This window comes from Hippoglossus stenolepis, chromosome 22 (genome assembly GCF_022539355.2).
Source record: "Hippoglossus stenolepis isolate QCI-W04-F060 chromosome 22, HSTE1.2, whole genome shotgun sequence".
Lineage (NCBI taxonomy): Eukaryota > Metazoa > Chordata > Actinopteri > Pleuronectiformes > Pleuronectidae > Hippoglossus > Hippoglossus stenolepis.
The window spans coordinates 18,466,936-18,486,492 of NC_061504.1; the positions used below are offsets into that span (position 1 = coordinate 18,466,936).

The 19,557-nt window shown below is 44.6% G+C and overlaps 3 protein-coding genes across 3 annotated transcripts in view; all 3 read left to right on the forward strand.

The window, feature by feature from the left end:
- The window catches only part of cped1 (cadherin-like and PC-esterase domain containing 1), a 15,891-nt gene extending 5,002 nt beyond the window's left edge, over positions 1-10,889 (forward strand). Inside the window, exons 3-22 of the mRNA XM_035147856.2 lie at positions 553-727; positions 856-950; positions 1,039-1,123; positions 1,218-1,287; positions 1,353-1,500; positions 1,577-1,707; positions 1,785-1,857; positions 2,150-2,284; positions 2,966-3,070; positions 3,163-3,278; positions 3,369-3,433; positions 3,520-3,706; positions 3,782-3,950; positions 7,433-7,532; positions 7,855-7,991; positions 8,106-8,326; positions 8,399-8,500; positions 8,774-8,861; positions 9,088-9,234; positions 9,539-10,889. Coding sequence (XP_035003747.1) covers positions 553-727; positions 856-950; positions 1,039-1,123; positions 1,218-1,287; positions 1,353-1,500; positions 1,577-1,707; positions 1,785-1,857; positions 2,150-2,284; positions 2,966-3,070; positions 3,163-3,278; positions 3,369-3,433; positions 3,520-3,706; positions 3,782-3,950; positions 7,433-7,532; positions 7,855-7,991; positions 8,106-8,326; positions 8,399-8,500; positions 8,774-8,861; positions 9,088-9,234; positions 9,539-9,742 — 2,553 coding nt within the window. The 3' untranslated portion in view covers positions 9,743-10,889. The remainder of the gene's footprint in view (positions 1-552; positions 728-855; positions 951-1,038; positions 1,124-1,217; positions 1,288-1,352; positions 1,501-1,576; positions 1,708-1,784; positions 1,858-2,149; positions 2,285-2,965; positions 3,071-3,162; positions 3,279-3,368; positions 3,434-3,519; positions 3,707-3,781; positions 3,951-7,432; positions 7,533-7,854; positions 7,992-8,105; positions 8,327-8,398; positions 8,501-8,773; positions 8,862-9,087; positions 9,235-9,538) is intronic.
- A 153-nt stretch (positions 10,890-11,042) lies between these two features.
- On the forward strand, positions 11,043-14,481 carry wnt16 (wingless-type MMTV integration site family, member 16). The gene is made up of 4 exons (XM_035147857.2): positions 11,043-11,247; positions 12,414-12,640; positions 12,822-13,111; positions 13,334-14,481. Exons 1-4 carry the CDS (start codon positions 11,156-11,158, stop codon positions 13,790-13,792), a joined length of 1,068 nt encoding a protein of 355 aa, XP_035003748.1. The 5' UTR covers positions 11,043-11,155; the 3' UTR covers positions 13,793-14,481.
- Positions 14,482-16,241: 1,760 nt separating this feature from the next.
- stab2 (stabilin 2) overlaps positions 16,242-19,557 on the forward strand; it is a 32,338-nt gene continuing 29,022 nt past the window's right edge. The window contains exons 1-5 of the mRNA XM_035148129.2: positions 16,242-16,322; positions 17,010-17,134; positions 17,229-17,344; positions 18,444-18,529; positions 18,906-18,972. Of these exons, the coding sequence (XP_035004020.2) occupies positions 16,242-16,322; positions 17,010-17,134; positions 17,229-17,344; positions 18,444-18,529; positions 18,906-18,972 (475 nt within the window). The remainder of the gene's footprint in view (positions 16,323-17,009; positions 17,135-17,228; positions 17,345-18,443; positions 18,530-18,905; positions 18,973-19,557) is intronic.

Consider the following 19,557-nt stretch of genomic DNA (forward strand, 5'->3'; position numbering starts at 1 on the left):
GTCTGTGTTTCTCTCTGCTCTCTCTCTCTGTCTCTCTCTCTCTGTCTCTCTCTCTCTGTCTCTCTCTCTGTCTCTCTCTGTCTGTTTCTCTCTTTGTCTGTGTCTCTCTTTGTCTCCCTCTGTCTGTCTCACTCTCTGTCTCTCTCTCTCTGTCTCTCTCTCTCTCTCTGTCTCTCTGTCTGTGTCTCTCTCTCTGTGTCTCTCTTGTCTGTTTCTCTCTGTCTCTCTCTCTGTCTCTCTCTCTGTCTCTCTGTCTGTCTGTCTCTGTCTCTCTCTCTCTCTCTGTCTGTGTCTCTCTCTCTCTCTCTCTGTCTGTGTCTCTGTCTCTCTCTCTGTCTGTCTGTGTCTCTCTCTCTCTGTCTCTCTGTCTCTGTCTCTCTCTCTGTCTCACTCTCTGTCTCTCTGTCTCTCTGTCTCTCTCTCTGTCTCTCTCTGTCTCTCTCTCTCTGTCTCTCTCTCTCTGTCTCTCTGTCTATCTCTGTCTCACTCTCTGTCTCTCTCTCTTTCTATGCTCTGGATCACAGACGTCTCACTGACATCCTCTCTCCTCAGGTGCGGGGGGCGTCTCAGAAACCGTCAGGGCGGCGCCGGGCCGTGGTTCTGACGGGTCGACACCAGGCGTCTGACACCGAGGTGCAGCTGTACCAGCAGGTGCTGCAGCAGCTCCACTACGACGTCCACACATCCAGATACACCGAGACCAGCAGCGTCCTCCAAACCAATCAGGGTAAAGAGATGAGGGCGCTCACATGACGTCATCACATGCAGTCAGGTGATTGACAGCTGTGCTCCATGAGTATAGCAACAGTTGAGAATGGTCTCCCCGGTTACAGGAGTGTGTCTCCATGGTTACAGGTGTGAGTGGGTGGAGCCTCTTGCTGTGTCTCAGCAGTTCAGAGCGGAGTTGTCTGAGGAGAGTCTCGTTCTCTCACCTGCAGCGACATCAGAGGGTGAGACTCATCTGTTCCAGCCAATCACAGAGCGGCTCTGATCCCACCTGACGTCTGAATCAACTCACCTGTGTCTCTGCGTCCTCAGGTGAACCTCATCCCGGCTCTGATGGACGCCTTCTCTGACGCAGGTGCAGGTCTGTGTCACATGTTCACATGGTCTCACCTGAAAGGTGAGTCAGCAGCTTCAGGTGTGAACTGATGTTTTTTACACTGTAAAAAATAAATCACACCAGGTGTGTTCGTGTTCACCTGTTTCCTCCTCAGGAGTCGATTTACCCTTGAGGCCGTACTCCTGTGGATCGACCAATCAGAAGCTGGGGATGCCTCAGGACAGGTGAGTGTCAGATCACCTGTCTGATTAATCAAACTTGTCCGTATTCACCTACTTCTCTCTGACAGTCTGTCACCTGTTGGAGCTCCGCCTCCTGGTCTGGTTGCCATGGTGAACATTTATGTTCTGGTGACATCAGTCCGACCACTGACATCGTTCCTGCATGACGTCATGGTGGTTGCGACCAATCAGGAGCTGAGGGCACGACCCCTGAAGGTGAAGCAGTGCTTTTATCTTCGTACTTCATGTGGGGCGCTGCCCCCTGCTGCTGTTAACTCCTCCTCTCTCGTAGCTCAGGGACTTTCTGCGGCAGAAGCTGGGACCAGCGAGCTCCCATCATGCTTTTGGGCAGATGAAGCACGTGATAGGCGAAGTGCTGCAGGCGGCAGTGTCAACCAATGAGAGGACAGAAAGAGTCAACAGGTAAAAATCCACCAATGGAATACAATCCATTAAATTTTGAAAGATCCCATGAGCTCAGTTTGATTGTGGTGTTTCAGGTGTGTGTTGTGTTACCAGCTGCTCACCTTCACTCTGATGTTCAGCGGCTCCAACACTCCTGTCGTCGTCCAGGTAAGAGATGGACTGATCCTCACATTTCTGTCAGAGTGAGACCTCCTGTCACTGACATATTGTTTTCCTGCCAAATAATGTGATTTGATGAAGATAAAAAAAGTAAAATGACCAGAAAGTGTCAAAACTACAAATGAATAACAGATGATCGGGGAATAATAACACAAATGTTTAATTTAAGGTGAGTTTTCATAACATATTCAATCAAGTTATTCAGGTGAGCTGCAGGTAAATGTCCAGCAGAGGTCACTGTGTCCTCAGCCTCTTCTACCTGCCGTCTCTTTGTCTCCAGGTGGACACTGATTTAACATTTTCAGCTCTGAGGGACGACACGTTTGACGGACAGGTCACCAAAGACCTGATCCTGGAGGACACACTGCACTTCCTGTCACACACACACCTGTCGTCAGAGACAGACAGGAGACAGGTGAGAGTCCAAGGTAGGACGTGAGACAGAAACTGTCTCTGTGTTAGAGTTAACTCTCACTCTGTCTCTCTCTGTCTCTCTCTGTCTCTCTCTCTCTCTCTCTCTCTCTCTCTCTCTCTCTCTCTCTCTCTCTGTCTCTCTCTCTCTCTGTCTCTCTCTCTCTCTCTCTCTCTGTCTCTCTCTCTCTCTCTCTCTCTCTCTGTCTCTCTCTCTCTCTCTCTCTCTCTCTCTCTCTCTCTCTCTCTCTCTCTCTCTCTCTCTCTCTCTGTCGGTCTCTGTCGGTCTCTCTCTCTCTCTCTCCTCTGTGTCTCTCTCTCTCTCTGTCTCTCTCTCTCTCTCTCTCTCTCTCTCTGTCGGCCTCTCTCTCTCTCTCTCTCTCTCTCTCTCTCTCTCTCTGTCTCTCTCTCTCTCTCTCTCTCTCTGTCTCTCTCTCTCTCTGTCTCTCTCTCTCTCTCTCTCTCTCTCTCTCTCTCTCTGTCTCGGTCTCTGTCGGTCTCTCTCTCTCTCTCTATCTCTCTCTCTCTCTCTGTCTGTCTCTCTCTCTCTCTCTCTCTCTCTGTCGGTCTCTCTCTCTCTCTCTCTCTCTCTCTCTCTCTCTGTCGGTCTCTCTCTCTCTCTCTCTCTCTCTCTCTCTCTGTCTGTCTCTCTCTCTCTCTCTCTCTCTCCCTGTCTCTCTCTCAGTACGGTGTCTGTGGAGGGTCAGATGATCTGTGTTTGTCAGAGGACGAGTTTCTTCTTCTTCTTCAGTTTCAGAGACAGATGTCAGCGCCCTCTGCCTTTCAACTGGTAAACACATTGTTGTTGTGATTACATCTCATCACCTGTAGGGGGAGCTGCTGCAGCTTTTATCAGTCTCTTGCTCTGTTGTTTCTCTGTAGCTCTTTCCCTCTTCCTCCTCTTCTTCGTCCTCCTCTTCCTCTCGTCCTTTGAGCATCTCTGATCACATGATTAGGATCAGCTGTTACTACAACCTCCTCAGAAACATCAGCTCCAGGTGAGTTTTCAAAATCCCATAATTCACTGCTGCACCATCCTGTCAATCATTCAGTCAGACGAGTTAAAGTTATGTTTGTGTCTCTGACAGGAGCGATGACGCTTCGTCCAATCAGGAGTCAGATGTGAGCTCACTGGGCGGAGCTGCAGGTAAAGGTAAGACCATGATGAGTCAGGTCTTCACACGGTCGACACCACTTGTATCCAGCTCTGTGATTGGTCGGTTTCTCCATGTGTTTCAGGTCGCTGCGGCAACCCCCACCTCCGACAAATCTACACCGACCCCCCCCTCACCCTGACTCCACCCTTCAGCCCCGGGGTGAAGGAGTACTGTGCCGAGGTGACCTTTGACACGGTGATGGTTCGAATCAGACCGATGACCGTCAGCTCGTCCTGCGCGGTCCACCTGGACGAGCACCGAGGACCCAGGTGAAACCAGGACCGACCCCCGACCCTCGACCTTCGACCTCTGATCACAGATGATTCACGTTTTTTTGTTTGCAGGATGGCGAACTACCCGGTTGGCCTCGGCAACAGCCGGATCAGCATCCTGGTGACGGACGACGCTGAGACGGAGCCCGTCGTCATGACGATCTACACCGTCCACTTGTTCCGTGAGAACCGACCCAGTCTGCCCATGTTCACAGATCATGTGATGTGCAGCTTCGTCCAGGTGAGTCAGCCGCCCTCCTATTGGCTGCTGCGCTGTGGAGGAAGTGATGTCAGTTCTGCGTCTCACAGAAACACAGATTTGGTCAAATAGAGCAGACCCAAAAGTCATGTTTATCATATTGATAATGATATTATCATATTAACCATATTAATGAAAATAATATTGTAACATTTATAATACTTATCAGATGAAGTATATATATATATAGAGAGAGTATATATCAGATAATGTCCAGAAGTTGTGTATCAGTTTTCTGTCTGATGTCACTTCCTGTGTTAAACTGAATGTGGATCATTTTATCAACCAGCGTTTACCTCGTGCTCAGATCAGAGGTAATCACCACGTGTGGCTGCAGGGGGCGCTGCCGCTCAGTAACAGCTCAGAACATATTTTCATAAACGTCTCTAATGTCTCATGTCTCATGTTTTCATCCCCGCCCTCACCTGTCCTCTCTGATCCACCTGGCCTCAATAACTCTGAGGCAGATGCAGAGAGAGGGTGTTTAGTCATCCTGCTGGGGGGTCAGTGGGGCCCCAGGCGGGGCCCCTGGAGAACACAGAGCCCATTGATGCGGTGTGGGGCCGGTTCTTTGAAGCTAAAATGAAAGCTGCTGCTTCTCTTTGATCCGAGGTGATAACCACGAGCGCCGGAGCCCGACTCGTCTGGGCCCCTGGTTCACCGAGGGCGGGGCCACAGTGGCCCCTCTGTCTGTTCACTTTGTGTCCAACACAAGAAACACTTTGATTCTTCATCATCAGCAGCGTCTCATCACTGCTGTCTCCACGGTAACAGAGAGTCCTCATCAGAGATCACACACACAATGACATCATGTGATGAAGATAATGTTTTAATTTGACCTGCTGAATGATGTCATCACTGTCGTATTCAGGTTCTGAGCTGAGGTTCAGTTCAGAACCTGAAGCTTTGATGATCCAGAACCTTTAAGTGTGGAAGGTTCTTCAGTTGCATTTGTGCTTCTGGAGAAACCAACATGATGTTTGTTATTAACTGTTGAGTTACAGACTGGATCAGGATCAGGATCAGGTTCAGGATCAGGATCAGGATCCGGTGTAACAGCTGCGATTAAAGTTGGAGACGATCAGTTATAAAAACATCTGAACTTCGTCTGTTCATGTTTTTTCATCATAAATCAAAACCAGATTCATCATGTGACGGAACAATCAGAACACACAGATGAATACCAGCTGCAGCCTGGTTCAGTTTAAGCTTTTATTTTGAAGCAACAGGTCTCACTTAGCTTCAGTGACCTTTGACCTCCTGAAAAACAGGCGGAGACGTCATGATTGACAGCTTAGACTGACAGTGAGAAACTTCTAGAACTTTTTCTTCTAGTTTCTGAAACAAAGAATCAAACCTCAGATTTCCAGACGATCCTCTGAGTTTCTGTTTTTCTGTTGGAGCTGTAAATTCCTGATTCTCCTCCGAGTCGTCTCCTGGTCTTTTTTTTTTGGCAGCGTCTCAGGTCTTTTCTTAAAAGCTCTTGGCAGCAGTGAGTGTGATCTGATGACTGTTGATGGGATTATGAGCAGGTTTACTCAGAGTCAGATCAGATCAGATCTCAGATCAGTTCAGATCTTTGATCACGACGCTCAGAGGATTAACTTTCTGCTTCTGCTCCGCACTGAAAAACAGAACTCGTCTGTAAACTCAGAAACACGGAGCTGAAGAAAAGTGAAACTCATGGTCACGATCTCACATGTGACAGCAGCTCCACCCCCACAGCACTGTGACGTCACACCTGCAGCTCCACCCCCCCTCACAACACGTCACTGTGACATCACACCTGCAGCTCCACCCCCACAGCACTGTGACATCACACCTGCAGCTCCACCCCCACAGCACTGTGACGTCACACCTGCAGCTCCACCCCCCCTCACAACACGTCACTGTGACATCACACCTGCAGCTCCACCCCCACAGCACTGTGACATCACACCTGCAGCTCCACCCCACAGCACTGTGACGTCACACCTGCAGCTCCACCCCCTCACAACACGTCACTGTGACATCACACCTGCAGCTCCACCCCCACAGCACTGTGACATCACACCTGCAGCTCCACCCCCACAGCACTGTGACGTCACACCTGCAGCTCCACCCCCTCACAACACGTCACTGTGACATCACACCTGCAGCTCCACCCCCACAGCACTGTGACGTCACACCTGCAGCTCCACCCCCACAGCACTGTGACATCACACCTGCAGCTCCACCCCCCATCACACCTACCAGTCACATGAATCTCGTCTGTGACGAGTCTCAAACCAAACTTCAATTTATTAAGAATTAACAAAAAACACGAGTTTATTAATTTATCATTAGTTCGATATTTTCAATCGTTTACATTTTTTATTTCTCTACAGTTTAAATTATAATATTAGATAAATAATCTGAAAAACATAAAATAAGGAAAAATATTATGGAATTTGTTCTTATCCTGATAAAAACTTTTACAGTTTTAAAATGGAATAAATTATCAATAATTTAAATGAATAAATCATGTGAATTAATTTTGACTTCTATAAAAACATTTTAATGTTTCTGTTTTTTTTAACATTTTAAATATTTATGATTATTTAATATGAATATGAGTGATGGTGATATTTATTTTAAACCTGGAGAAAAAGAATGATCATTGATTATTATATTTATTATTTGTGTCGTAGTTTTCTTTTCTTTTTTTGATTTGACTCCAGAATAAACTTAATAAATAACTAAATTTATCTGCTGTTTAGTTTTTCTCATAGTTTAATTCATATTTTACATTTCATCATTACTTTACATTATCTATTTATATTTAAATGATTTCATTGTTTTTATTGTCACAGTACATTTTTCACAATGAGTTTTTTCTGAAGATAAATAACAACATGACTCAGACCAAGTCCTGGTTCAGACTGAGACCAGTTCCAGGATCCAGTCTTCAGTCCTGGACGAGGTCTGTGGTCCTCTCTGTGGCGGCGGCTCTGAGTCGTGACCCTCAGGATGAAAGGCTACGGTGTGTTTGGTGTGGGCGTGTTTTGGTAGCGTGGCGGCGGCGGCTGATCTCAGAGCAGCGTCCGGTCTGTTTGAGCGTTTACACTGAGCTCAGGTACGAACAAGAAAATCCCTGTTAAGTTTTCTTGTTGCACTTTGTTGTGAGCTGCGACGCCGCAGTGAGGAATGTGACGCCGCCGCCACGAAACCTGCAGAAGAGGAGGCCGTGTGTGTGTGCTGCAGGTTGTACCCCTGTTGTGGGGACCGACAGTCACATTACGGGGACAAACAAGCGTGTGTGTGTTGTACGGTGTGTTTGACGGCGGAGTCTCTGAACTCGGGGCCAGACCTGGCGGCTCTCACGGGGCCTCTGAGCCGAGCTGGTTTATTTGACCTCTGACCTCTGACAACAGAGTTCAGAAACAAAAGAAGAAGAAGAGAAGGAGGTAGGAGAGGAAGAGTTCTGATGCGTTTTCTGGTTTCAGGACTGTGGTCTCCGAGTCCGACCCGATCGCTCCTGTGGTCTTCAGACCGCCGTCACGTCCCAGAGGCCACGTCACATCTGCACGTCAGGACACCAGCCAGGTGTGAGGTCACTTCCTGTCCCCAGTAACTCACCTGTCTGTCCATCTCTCGGTTGTCTGTCTGTCTGTCCGTCCGTCCGTCTGTCTCACACCTGTCTCTCTCACATGTCTCTGTCTCTCACCGGTCTATCGGTCTGTCTCTCACCTCTCTGTCTCACCTGTCTGTCCATCTCTCGGTTGTCTGTCTGTCTGTCTGTCCGTCTCGCACCTGTCTCTCTCACATGTCTCTGTCTCTCACCGTTCGGTCTCACCTCTCTTTCAGTCTGTCTCTCACCTTTCTGTCTCAAATGTCTCTGTCTCACATGTCTGTCTGTCTGTCTCAGGTCGGTGGGTGGTTCCATGTCTTAGCTGTTCTGACAATAGGACATGTGATTGGAGGGAGGTTGCCTGGCAACCAGATGGCTGTTATCACCGGTTGGTGGAGCGCCGCTTGCTGCAGGGCTGTATGACAGACAGGAAGGTGAGGTCATGTGATCTCAGGTGAGGTCATGGGACATGAAGGAGTGAGACTAATGTCAGATCACATGTGTCCTCATGGTGGCGCAGACTCATCAGTGGAATCATCCATCCTCAGGTGTTGTTTATCGGGGACTCAACCAATCGCGGGATGATGTACTTCCTGATGGAGCGGGTCAACTCCAGTCTGGAGGACTGGGGCAAAGCTCACGACACGCTGGTCCACAGGGACCTGAACGCAGGTCAGACTCTGGTCAGCTACTCGTATTATCCTCAGTTCTGGTTGGAGAAGGAGCAGAGGCCCACGTTCAGGGAGGCGCTGCTGCAGCTGCTCCACAGGTGAGTCACCAGGGTGTCACCGGGGCTGGAGATGTTCTTCAACTAACACCGATCCTCCCTCTGCTCCGACAGGTCTCAACCTCTGGTGAACTCCAACCTGACGGTCCTGGTGGTGGGAGGAGTCCAGTGGCTCAACACCAATCACCTGTGGACAGTCAGCGAGGTGCTGGACAGGTGAGAAACACGTCGCCTCCTCAGATTCAGTCTCTGTCGACATCATCAGAGTTTGTGTTTGTGCAGTTACTCAGACGTAGCTTTGTTTGTTGAAAATACTAAAAAGTTAGGGTTAAAACATTGAGTATATAAAGTGTCGTCGGTGTAGAGCTTCACTTCCAGATCTGCAGTGAACTCAGTGAATCAGGTTCTTTTCCTTCAGAATCAATTTCACAGGCTTCAATGTCCAGACTGTGGTTCCCATGACAACACGTGTTGATTCCTCCTCCTCAGGGAGGGTCTCAGTAACACCCTGGTGGTGGTGAAGACTTTAGGGATGGGTTTCCATCTTCCTGTGGATGGGATCAGATCTCTCAGTCTGGTAGGTTCTTCATATCGACTCAAATAAAGAAACAGATGAAACGTCAGTGTTATGACACTAAGTGTAAATATAATGATGACTTTTAATAATATAGTATAACTAAGTTATAAATAATGTCATAAAGTATAAATAAAGTTACAATCACATGGGTCAAACCTCTGAGGATCAGGAATCACCTGAGGTCGCGTCTCTTCGGAAACTGAAAACACCTCCCTCGTACTTTCAGAGAGAAATCCAAGATCTCGACAGAGACAACGACAACATCATGGCCACAGCGAAGCATCACGGGTACGAGGTGATTGACACGTTCAGCATCACGATGGGTCGATATAAAGAGTTCCTTCAGGGACGATGTGCCTGCCACTTTCACGAGGTAACAACTTTTTCATCAACAACTCCTCTGTCGATCTTCTTGAGTGGACGAATAAGAACAAAGGTTTCATTTGATTTGGATTCTGTAATTTCCTTGGTGCGACATCAACGTGGGCGGGATCTGAAACATTTAAAATATCAGTTAGTCATGTGTCTCTGTCCTGTTTGTGTCGGTTGAAAAGATAAATACTGTGATTATTAGTTATTGGTGATTGGTGATGGAGTTCCTCTTGGAAACGTCAGATTTCACTCTACGCAGACGATGCCCAACTCTTCAACTAGCACCTGCGGTTTCTTCTTCACAGGTGGAGAGGTTTCCTTCCTTTAGGCCTCCAGGTGACACGACGTCCAACAGAACCACATCCTCCAGAACGAGGCTCAGCAGCCAATCAGCCGTGCAGGACACGGAGCAGGAGGCGGAGCCTGACACCTTCACCTATCACGTGAGAGGACCAGTGAACCAGGTGTACTCTGAGATCCTCCTGAGCCGCCTGTGTCCCGCAAACTGAACGTGTGTGTGTGTGTGTGTGTGTGTGTCTGTGTGTGTGTACATGCATGTGTATGTGTGTGTGTGTGAGACAGAGGAGTAAAAACAAATGAAGAAGAACATGTATGAAACTTGTTCTTCTTGTTTTATTTTGTGATTCCAGCAAAAACAAACTTTGAAGAGTGATTCCACGAAAACGTGTCTAAACATTTCATCAAACTGAAGAACCACAAATATTTTCTCACATTTGTAATAAGAATCATTTTCTCATCGTTAAAAAGAAGAAAAAATCGTCCATTTCCTGTGTGAGAACCAGTTACTTCTACTATCGCTACTAGTTACAGCTAGTTAATACTGCTAACTTCTGCTAATGCTGCTAGTTACGTCTGCCAACTCTGCTCGTCACATCCTCGAGTGCTGCTAATCGTATCTGTTGTTATATCTGTTGTTATATCTGTTGATATATCTGTTGATATATCTGTTGATATATCTGTTGATATATCTGTTGTTATATCTGTTGATATATCTGTTGATATATCTGTTGTTATATATGTTGATATATCTGTTGTTATATCTGTTGATATATCTGTTGATATATCTGTTGATATATCTGTTGTTATATATGTTGATATATCTTTGTGTGGTCCTGGCGACGTCGTACCTCCTCGTCAAGTGATGGAACTATTTTTTCAAAATCACCTTGTTTCTTAAGGGCACAACTTGCTACTTTTAGTATATAGTTGCAGTACAACTGATTCTAACTAGTTCTGATGTTTATTAACTAGTTCTGATACACACTAACTAGTCCTGTATACTAGTTAGTTTACAATGCATAGTAACTAGTTTATGTTTTCCAAAGACTTCTAGGTCGGGTGATTAGTAACTAGATTTCCATCTGCACTAACTAATTGACTATGCATACTAATTAGTTACTGATGTTTCCTAACCAGCTGCTTTGTGTCTTTTATTTCTTGTTTCAAACCAAAGATGTAAAGAAAAGTCTTATATTTTATATATTTTTATATTTAAATGTTGAATCGTTTCATGTTTTGTTTCCGTGCTGAAAAATATTTATTCTCTGAACTTTAACTTTTCGACTGTGAAAACATGAATCATCTGATTTGTTTGATTTAAATCATTGAAATGAATAAAACTTATTTTATCCAACTGACTTTTTCTGTTTTACGTCCTGAATAATATTAATAATCACGGATATTGGGCGATCCCACGGTGCGTGTCCGTGACGTCAGCAGTTGAGCCGTCCAATCAGGATGGTCGTGTTGCTCCAGCTGAATAAAGCTGCGGCTCCGGGACGCCCGCGGATCAGTGACCGAATCAGGGAGCAGGACGCCGGGCTCAGGGGCCGCCGCCTCACCGGAGCTGCTCTGGAGGACCGAGGTGATGAGAGTTCGAGCTCCAGGTTGATGAAGAGGACATGGAGACACGGATCAGAAGAGTCCGACACATGAGTCCCGTGAGTCTGCTGCTGCTCTGCGTCTGTCCGCTGTGCTGCCGGGGCTCCTGGATGTGAGTATATTATACTTTATACGAGTATTAATACTACTATTTCACACAGGGTTACTGTGGACAGGAAACAAATCTCACTTTTAGACTTTTTTTCTTTTATTCATCAACATATGAAGTGAATGTAAATTAATTATCGGTTATTTATTATTCAGTTTTTCTTAGAATCAAAAACGAATAATCTAATAATCATAATCTGAGATAAAAAATAAAGATATAAATGTGATTGTATTGTTTTCAGTAAGATTTTTTCCTGCTCATTAAACTGTTCAGTGTTGGATAATAAAGCCAATTTTCTACTTGTTAAAATAATAAATATAAAGGTTCTGTCGGAACTATTATAATTGATATAATTATAAATAACATATAATTACACTATGCTCTAAGGTTCAGTGTTTTATAATCAACAGAAATAACCGGAGGGAGTTTTCAGGCTCCTGTGGATCCTCTGGTGTTTAAACCTTCACTCAGGGACCGTCCACAAATGAACTGTTTTAATAACTTCATGTCATGTGACCCAGCGACTGCAAATCACATCCCACGTTATTGTCATATGAAACTGATCAACAATATACAAATATTTTTCAAATATTAACAACCATATAAAACATCAGAAGCAGTAAAATAAAAAAATGCGTCTCCTGTTTGTCTTTGATGTCAGTGACATGTGATATGACTCACTGAGTCACATGACACAAATCTATTAAAAACACTTTTTATTTAAAAAAGGAATTTATTGACGGTCCCTCAGTGACAGACCAATGATCCTAATACTAACTTCATCTTAAACCAACATCAATAAAATAACTTCTATTATTATTATTAGTAGTAGTAGTATTGTTAGTATTACTTTTATTATTAGTATTATTATTGTTGTTGTTCAGTGAAGTTTCTGCAGTGATCTGTCTCCCTCTGCTGTTCACTCATCATAAAACACAGATCTCTATTTTTTATTTGGCCTCAACCTAAACTCCAGTGAAGCTTATTTTCAAGTAAAGTAAATTTAAAATTCAAATCAGTTTGTTCTGAGCTGAAGTGAAACCACCACAAACAATTATTTTCTTTCTGCTGCTTCAGGTCTGATGTGATATATCCAGTGTTTATCTTTTATTGATCATTGATCATAGACCCAGATGTTAAATAAATGTATGAATCATTTCTTGAATCAGGTGGTTGGGTGTGGCGTCGGCCGGCGGCCCGGACAAGCTGAGCTGTTCGAACCTTCCTCTGAGCAACAGGCAGAGGGAGCTGTGTCGCAAGAAACCTTTTCTGTTGCCGAGCGTCCAGGACGGAGCTCGACTCGCTATCGACGAGTGTCAGAGTCAGTTCAGACACGAGAGGTGGAACTGCTCCGTCAACCAGCGCCCTCCGGTGTTCGAACATGAGTTAACCAGCGGTGAGAGCGCAACGTGATAATAATAATGATGCACGTAACAAATAAATACAAACACATTATATTAATAAAACAAACACATTGGCCGTCAACAAGAACCAAAATATTTTTACAACTTTTATTTTTACTCTAGAATGCTAACTTGATGATGTCACTCTGACCCTCCCTCCCTCTCGTCCAATAGGAACCAAAGAAACAGCGTTTATCTACGCGGTGATGGCTGCAGGGCTGGTCCACGCCGTCACGCGCTCCTGTAGTCAGGGCAACATGACGGAGTGCGGCTGTGACGCTCGGCTGCAGGGCGGCGGCTCCGTGACGGAGGGCTGGCACTGGGGCGGCTGCTCGGACCACATCCAGTACGGAACCTGGTTCAGCCGCAGGTTCATCGACGCCGCCGCCAAAAACATGTCGACGAGCAGGGGAGGATACACGCTGGTGACCATGAACCAGCACAACACAGAGGCAGGACGCCAGGTGAGACACCAAGGGAAAATGAAATCAGCATAGTTACTATTTTCTGACCTTTTATAGAATAACATTTGATCAATAATACAAATAATGAAAATAATCTTTTAGTTTTAATATCACTCCCTGCACACGAGTTTCAAAATAAAAGCCTCTTAGAAACAAAGGAACAAAGAAAAATAATTTTCTGTTGTCATGTTTAAATTTGTGTGTCATTGTCTCACCCTGCAGGCGATTGACAGGACGATGTTGACAGACTGTCGTTGTCATGGTGTTTCCGGTTCCTGTGCGGTGAAGACGTGTTGGAGGACGATGGCGGCGTTCGAACGTGTCGGCGTTTATCTGAAGGAGCAGTACGAGCACAGCGTTCAGGTGTCGGACCGCTCAAAGAGGAAGACGAGGAGGAAGGACCAGCGTCTTCTTCCTGTCGACAAACACCAGCTCATCTTCTTCAACAAGTCTCCCAACTACTGCCTGGAGGACCGGCGCCGCGGCATCGCCGGCACCCGAGGGCGCCGTTGCAACCGGACGTCCGCTGGACCGGACGGTTGCAACCTGCTGTGCTGTGGCCGTGGATACAACACGCATGTCGTGCGACACGTCCAACGCTGCGAGTGCAAGTTCGTCTGGTGCTGCTATGTCCGCTGCAGGCGCTGCGAGAGCATGAACGACATGCACACCTGCAAATAAATAAATCACAACTGAGGACAAAGTTTCAAACATCAAGTTTCAAACATCAGTCACTACAACAGCATGAATAACATGCACCTGTAAATAAATCACACCTGAGGATAAAATCTCTCCTCGAGTCTCGTGACCAACTGGTTCTGGATCTTTGGGTTTTTTCTGAGAAACAAACTGATGCATGAAAATTTCATTTTGTCAGTAAATGTTTATTTATATTGAAATTTAACATTTCATTTTGTTGATTTCAGGAACAAACTGTCAGAATATAATACAAGTTTTATACAAATTGAAGTTTAAAAAGTAAAAAAAGTCCAGACATTTAAAATTAAACACTCAAAAGACTTACACAAAAGAAAGTTATTACAAATCAATCAAATTTCTTTTATTAAGTTTACAACAATCCAAAGTAATAATAAGTAAACTGTCAGGACGAGCTGCTGATGTGACGCTTTACGTTTTCATTTTGTCTTTAACATCTTCGGGACGTTTGATCATCGTCCACGTGAAAACAGGAAGTAGAACCAGAGGAACTCGTTATCAGACACGTTTGACTCGGACTCTAAAGTGAAGCCAAATGATCTGTTTAACCTGGTGTCTGGCTCCAGTAGCCCCTCCTCCTCCATGTTAGCAGATGGGACATGGACCAAACAAAGAAAATCAAAGTAGACGTTAAATAAATGTTTGTAAAGATGTTTCTGTCATTTCAGGTCGTTCTTCTCTCACTGATGTTTGTTCAAGTGTTTCTGATCAGTTTGGTTTTCATTAGTTATTTGATGATATAAAAACAGGCTGAGACGTGATGATTGACATCTGAGACTGACTCGTGATTGGTCGAGAGCATGTGTGGGCGAGGCCTCGACACCACAGCTCCACACGATCACTACTGCACAGACTGTAAATAATTATCATCACCACAAGATGGCAGCATTTGTATAAGAAACGTTGTCCATTTTTGACCACTGAAACAAAGTTCAGGTCCAGGACAGAAAATTCGAGGCAGGATTTGTGGTTATCAGAGTAACCTCCGGTTTAATTGAGAGTTTTCATTCCATGCACGTTCACTTCGTGGAACTCGTACAGACGAGGTTCAGTTTTAATGAGTGAAGAAACGGGGGGGGGGTCTGGAAGACAAATGATGACGACTCAGCAGAAAGAGTGTGTGTGTGCGCGTGTATGTGTTGTGTGTGTGATGACAGAGCAGAAAGATTCAGGAAACAGAAAACAGACACAGATTCTTATTTACAGGATTTCCTGCTATTCTTCACACACACACACACACACACACACGTTTGTACTTTTATCTTAGTGAGGACACTCATTGACATAATACACTCTCTTACCCAAACCTGATTCTAACCCTCCAACAACCCAACTGGTCACAATGTTCTCACTCCGTCGGTCTATGCTTAAAATGGTCCTCACAAAGGTATAAGTACAGGAACACACACACATTCTAACCTTTGCTCGTGTGTGTGCGTGCGTACGTGCGGTCGTGCGTGCGTACGTGCGGTCGTGCGTACGTGCGGTCGTGTAACCTTCACTGTCCTGTAGTTTTTCATTTTGAGTTAAATGAAATATAAGTTAATTGAGTTTGAACCAGAGTCTGAACCATGAAGCAGGATTTGTGGTCATCAGGTTAACTTCAGGTTTAATTCAGAGTTTTCAGTCCTATGAAGCTCGTTCACTTGTTATGGGGGTAAATCACCATGGTAACTTATGATCAAACAGTATAAAAGCTCCACCCACCCAATTCCTTTAAAAGATGACATCAGCGCTTAGAGAGGAACCCGTGGAGCTGGTGTGGATTAGAAAACCTGAGTTAACTTAACAAGATAATAACCAGCGTCATGTGACCACTTTGCCTGACTGTGATTGTTAGGTTAAGTTCAGCTGGATAACGGAAAGATATCCTGGATATGTTGAACTTGCTTCATAGAACAGAACTCCAATTCATTTTATTATTGACAATTATAAGTTTAATTAGTAATCATTTGAATTGATCAGACTTTTATAGTTTTAATTCTGCCTGTTTTTAATATTTTACAGTGTAAATGGTTTTGTGTTAAAACACTAACATCAGAAAAATGAACAATCGATATAAACGCAAAGAAAAATAAACCCTGGAAATAACATATAATGTAAAATACAATATTCATAAACAGAATAAATACGATGGAACACGACAGTTAAATAAAGATGTGTATTACTTTTTTTGTGTTTGTCGTTTGTGTTTTGATCAAACGATCAGTTTGTGTATGAAGTTGACAACATGTATGTTCAGTAAAAACACGTGTGTGTGTGTGAACATTGTCCTGAGGAGAAGTGTGTGAATAAAACACCTGAGTCAGCTGATTTTACTCCGACCTCGTTGTCCAGGAAACGGGGGGGGGCCACAGGAGGTTGAAAAGAGTGGGACGCTGCAGACGTCCTGGACAGAAGAGAAGAAGAAGACATGGAGGACAGTCGGAGTCTGAAGCTGCTGCTCGTCTCCCTGATGATGATGATGATGAAGATGTCAGCTGCTGCACAACAGGTAACTTCATTCATTCGTTTGTTCAGATGAGATCTCTCGTACGTTTCGTAAAGTTCGTTTCCTTCTCCTCAAAACACAGATTTGAATTTATCAGTTTGCATTTTTAAGATTCGCTCGACTGAAGAAAATGTGAATCAGTTCTCAGATTATTTTTATTAAACACTTTGATCTTCAGTCAAAACAACCTTTGACTGTTTTTCTGCCAAATATGAGAAAATGTGTTTGAAACAAATCTAACTTGTTTTATTTCTGTGTTGTTTATCTATTGATTACTATTGTTATTGATCAATCATCAATACATATGCACATGAAAATAAACAACAGAGGAAGAAAAATAAAACAAATAACTCATTAAAACTCAAGTTTCATTAAAACTCTTCATTTAATGTTAAAAACTTCGACCATTGACAAGTTTTTACTGATTTAGTCATAAAAACTATTATGATGATGATGATTATTGTTTTTGTTATTGTTGTTATTACTATTATGTGGATTCAATGAATTTAGTTTATTATATAAGTAAAATTGTATATCTGTGTGTGTATGTGTTTGTATGTGTTTGTGTGTGTATATATTTGTATGTATACATATATATGTGTGTATATGATTATATATTATATTGATGAATAGGTCTTTATCTAAATATAATCATGTATATTCAGTTTAAACTGAAACATTGTTTTTCAGAACTTCTGCTCGAACTCGACGGTTGTCAGGACTCGGACGTCGTGTCACTCGTGCAGCATCAGTCTGTTGATGTCGTGTCCGTCAAGATTCAGACAGACGCCGCGTTCCGTCGCTCAGGACTGCAGGTCAGTGTAACACGTGAGAACACGTGACGACACGTGAGAACACGTGACGACACGTGAGAACATGTGAGAACCCTCTGTGACACTCTCTCCTCAGGTACTATGTCAGAACTGCCAGTTTGAAGCTGCCAATCAGCGGCTGCAGCTTCGAGTGTTACCAGCAAGTGGAGCTGAAGAGCTGCTGTCCTGGTTACTGGGGGCCGGACTGTGTCGGTGAGGGCGGAGAAAAACGTTATCTGAGTCACACATGAATATAAATGTTCAGGAGCCCCTTCACTGTCATTAGCTCCCTGCTAATGCTAACTGCTACTTCACATAAAACACTTCAACAGGCTTTTATTGTGAAGGAAAAAACTACATTTGTTTTGTTTATCAGTCCGTCTATCTAATTAGCTAACCTAGTTAGTTTTAATTAACTTTGTTTTACTATAGCTTACTTTCACTAGTTCGTTTTTAGTTTAGTTTAGTTTCAGTTAACTTAAATTTAGTTTATTAAAGTTTAGCCCTGTTTAGTAAGGTTGAGCTTACCTTTTTTATTAGCTTCTCTTAGCTAATAGAATTAGATTCTTCAGACGTAATAAAACAGATTAAACACATCATGCCTCCATATCTGCTCCTGTGATGTCATCAAGTGTCCACAAGCCCCGACTTTCATATTCCACTGGAAACAAGGTCATTTGTTTTAAGCCTAAAAGTGGAACTGGTGAAGCTAGCGGACTCAGCCACGCGATGATGTATCCGAGGGTCCATGGACGCATCTCGTAGGAAGATATCAGAGACTTCTAAACTAAAAACTTGGTGTAAATGACTTTGTTTCATGTTGAATATGAACATCGGGCTTGTGGACACTTGATGACATCACAGGAGCAGATATGGAGGCGTGTTTTTTCTGTTGTTTTATTACGTCTGAAGAATCGATCCCAAGTTTCTTCAGTTTTATTGGATTCCGCTCTAACTCTGTTTACCCCTGAGACTCCAGAAGTGCTTTGTGGACTCAAACACTTACACGTGTTAGTGTGTTAGTGTGTGAGTGTGTTAGTGTGTGAGTGTGTGAGTGTGTTAGTGTGTTAGTGTGTGTTACATGTTCCCTCCTGCAGGAAGCAGATCATCCTGCAGGATCACGACTTCCTTCCTCTCTGCAGACTCAGGATCAGCTGGACTGAAATGTGCTGACGGTCACATGGAGCTGGATCAACTACGACCTCTGACCTCTGACATGTACCTGGGAACAGGAACCAGAGACGTAGCAGCAGTGAGACAGAGACACAGGAAGTGGACGGACAGACTCTGAAAGTGTTTCCTGTTGTTTCAGAATGTCCTGATCGAGCCGACAGACCCTGCAGCGACCGAGGAGTCTGCTCTGATGGACTGGGAGGAAACGGAACCTGCACCTGTCAGGTGACACAGGACACACACCTGGTTACACACCTGGACACACACCTGGTTACACACCTGGACACACACCTGGTTACACACCTGGATACACACCTGGTTACACACCTGGACACACACCTGGTTACACACCTGGTTACACACCTGGACACACACCTGGTTACACACCTGGTTACACACCTGGATACACACCTGGTTACACACCTGGTTACACACCTGGTTACACACCTGGATACACACCTGGTTACACACCTGGATACACACCTGGTTACACGTTACAACCTGGATTGAGTCTTTCAGGAGGTTCTTTGAGTCTTTAACAAATTGTGTGTGTGTGTGTGTGTGTGTGTGTGTGTGTGTGTGTGTGTGTGTGTGTGTGTAGGAGGGGTTTGCAGGTACATCATGTGAGGACTGTTCTCCAGGTAGATTTGGTTCCACCTGTAGTTCAGGTAACATCAAACTGTTTCTTATAAAATAATTTAATTTGACTTCACTGATTCTTATTGAATTATTTTAATATATTTAATAATTAATATTTGATATTTATGTTTCTCATTTGACACGTTTATCAAATTTTGTATTTATTCATGTCTCTCGCTCCCCCCCTCTCTCTCCGTGCCCCCTCTCTCTCTCTCCGTGCCCCCTCTCTGTCTCTCTCTTTCTCTCTCTCTCTCTCTCCGTGCCCCCCTCTGTCTCTCTCTCTTTCTCCCTCTCTCTCTCCGTGCCCCCTCTCTGCTCCCTTTCTCTCTCTCCGTGCCCCCCTCTGTCTCTCTCTCCTTTCTCTCTCTCTCTCTCTCTCGCCTCTCTCTCTCTCCGTGCCCCCTCTCTGTCTCTCTCTCTCTCTCTCTCTCTCTCTCCGTGCCCCCTCTCTGTCTCTCTCTCCTCTCTCTCTCCGTGCCTCTCTCTGTCTCTCTCTTTCTCCTCTCTCTCTTCCCGTGCCCCCCTCTCTGTCTCTCTCTTTCTCCTCTCTCTCTCTCTCTCTCCGTCTCTCTGTCCTCTCTCTTTCTCTCCCCCTCTCTCTCTCTCCGTGCCCC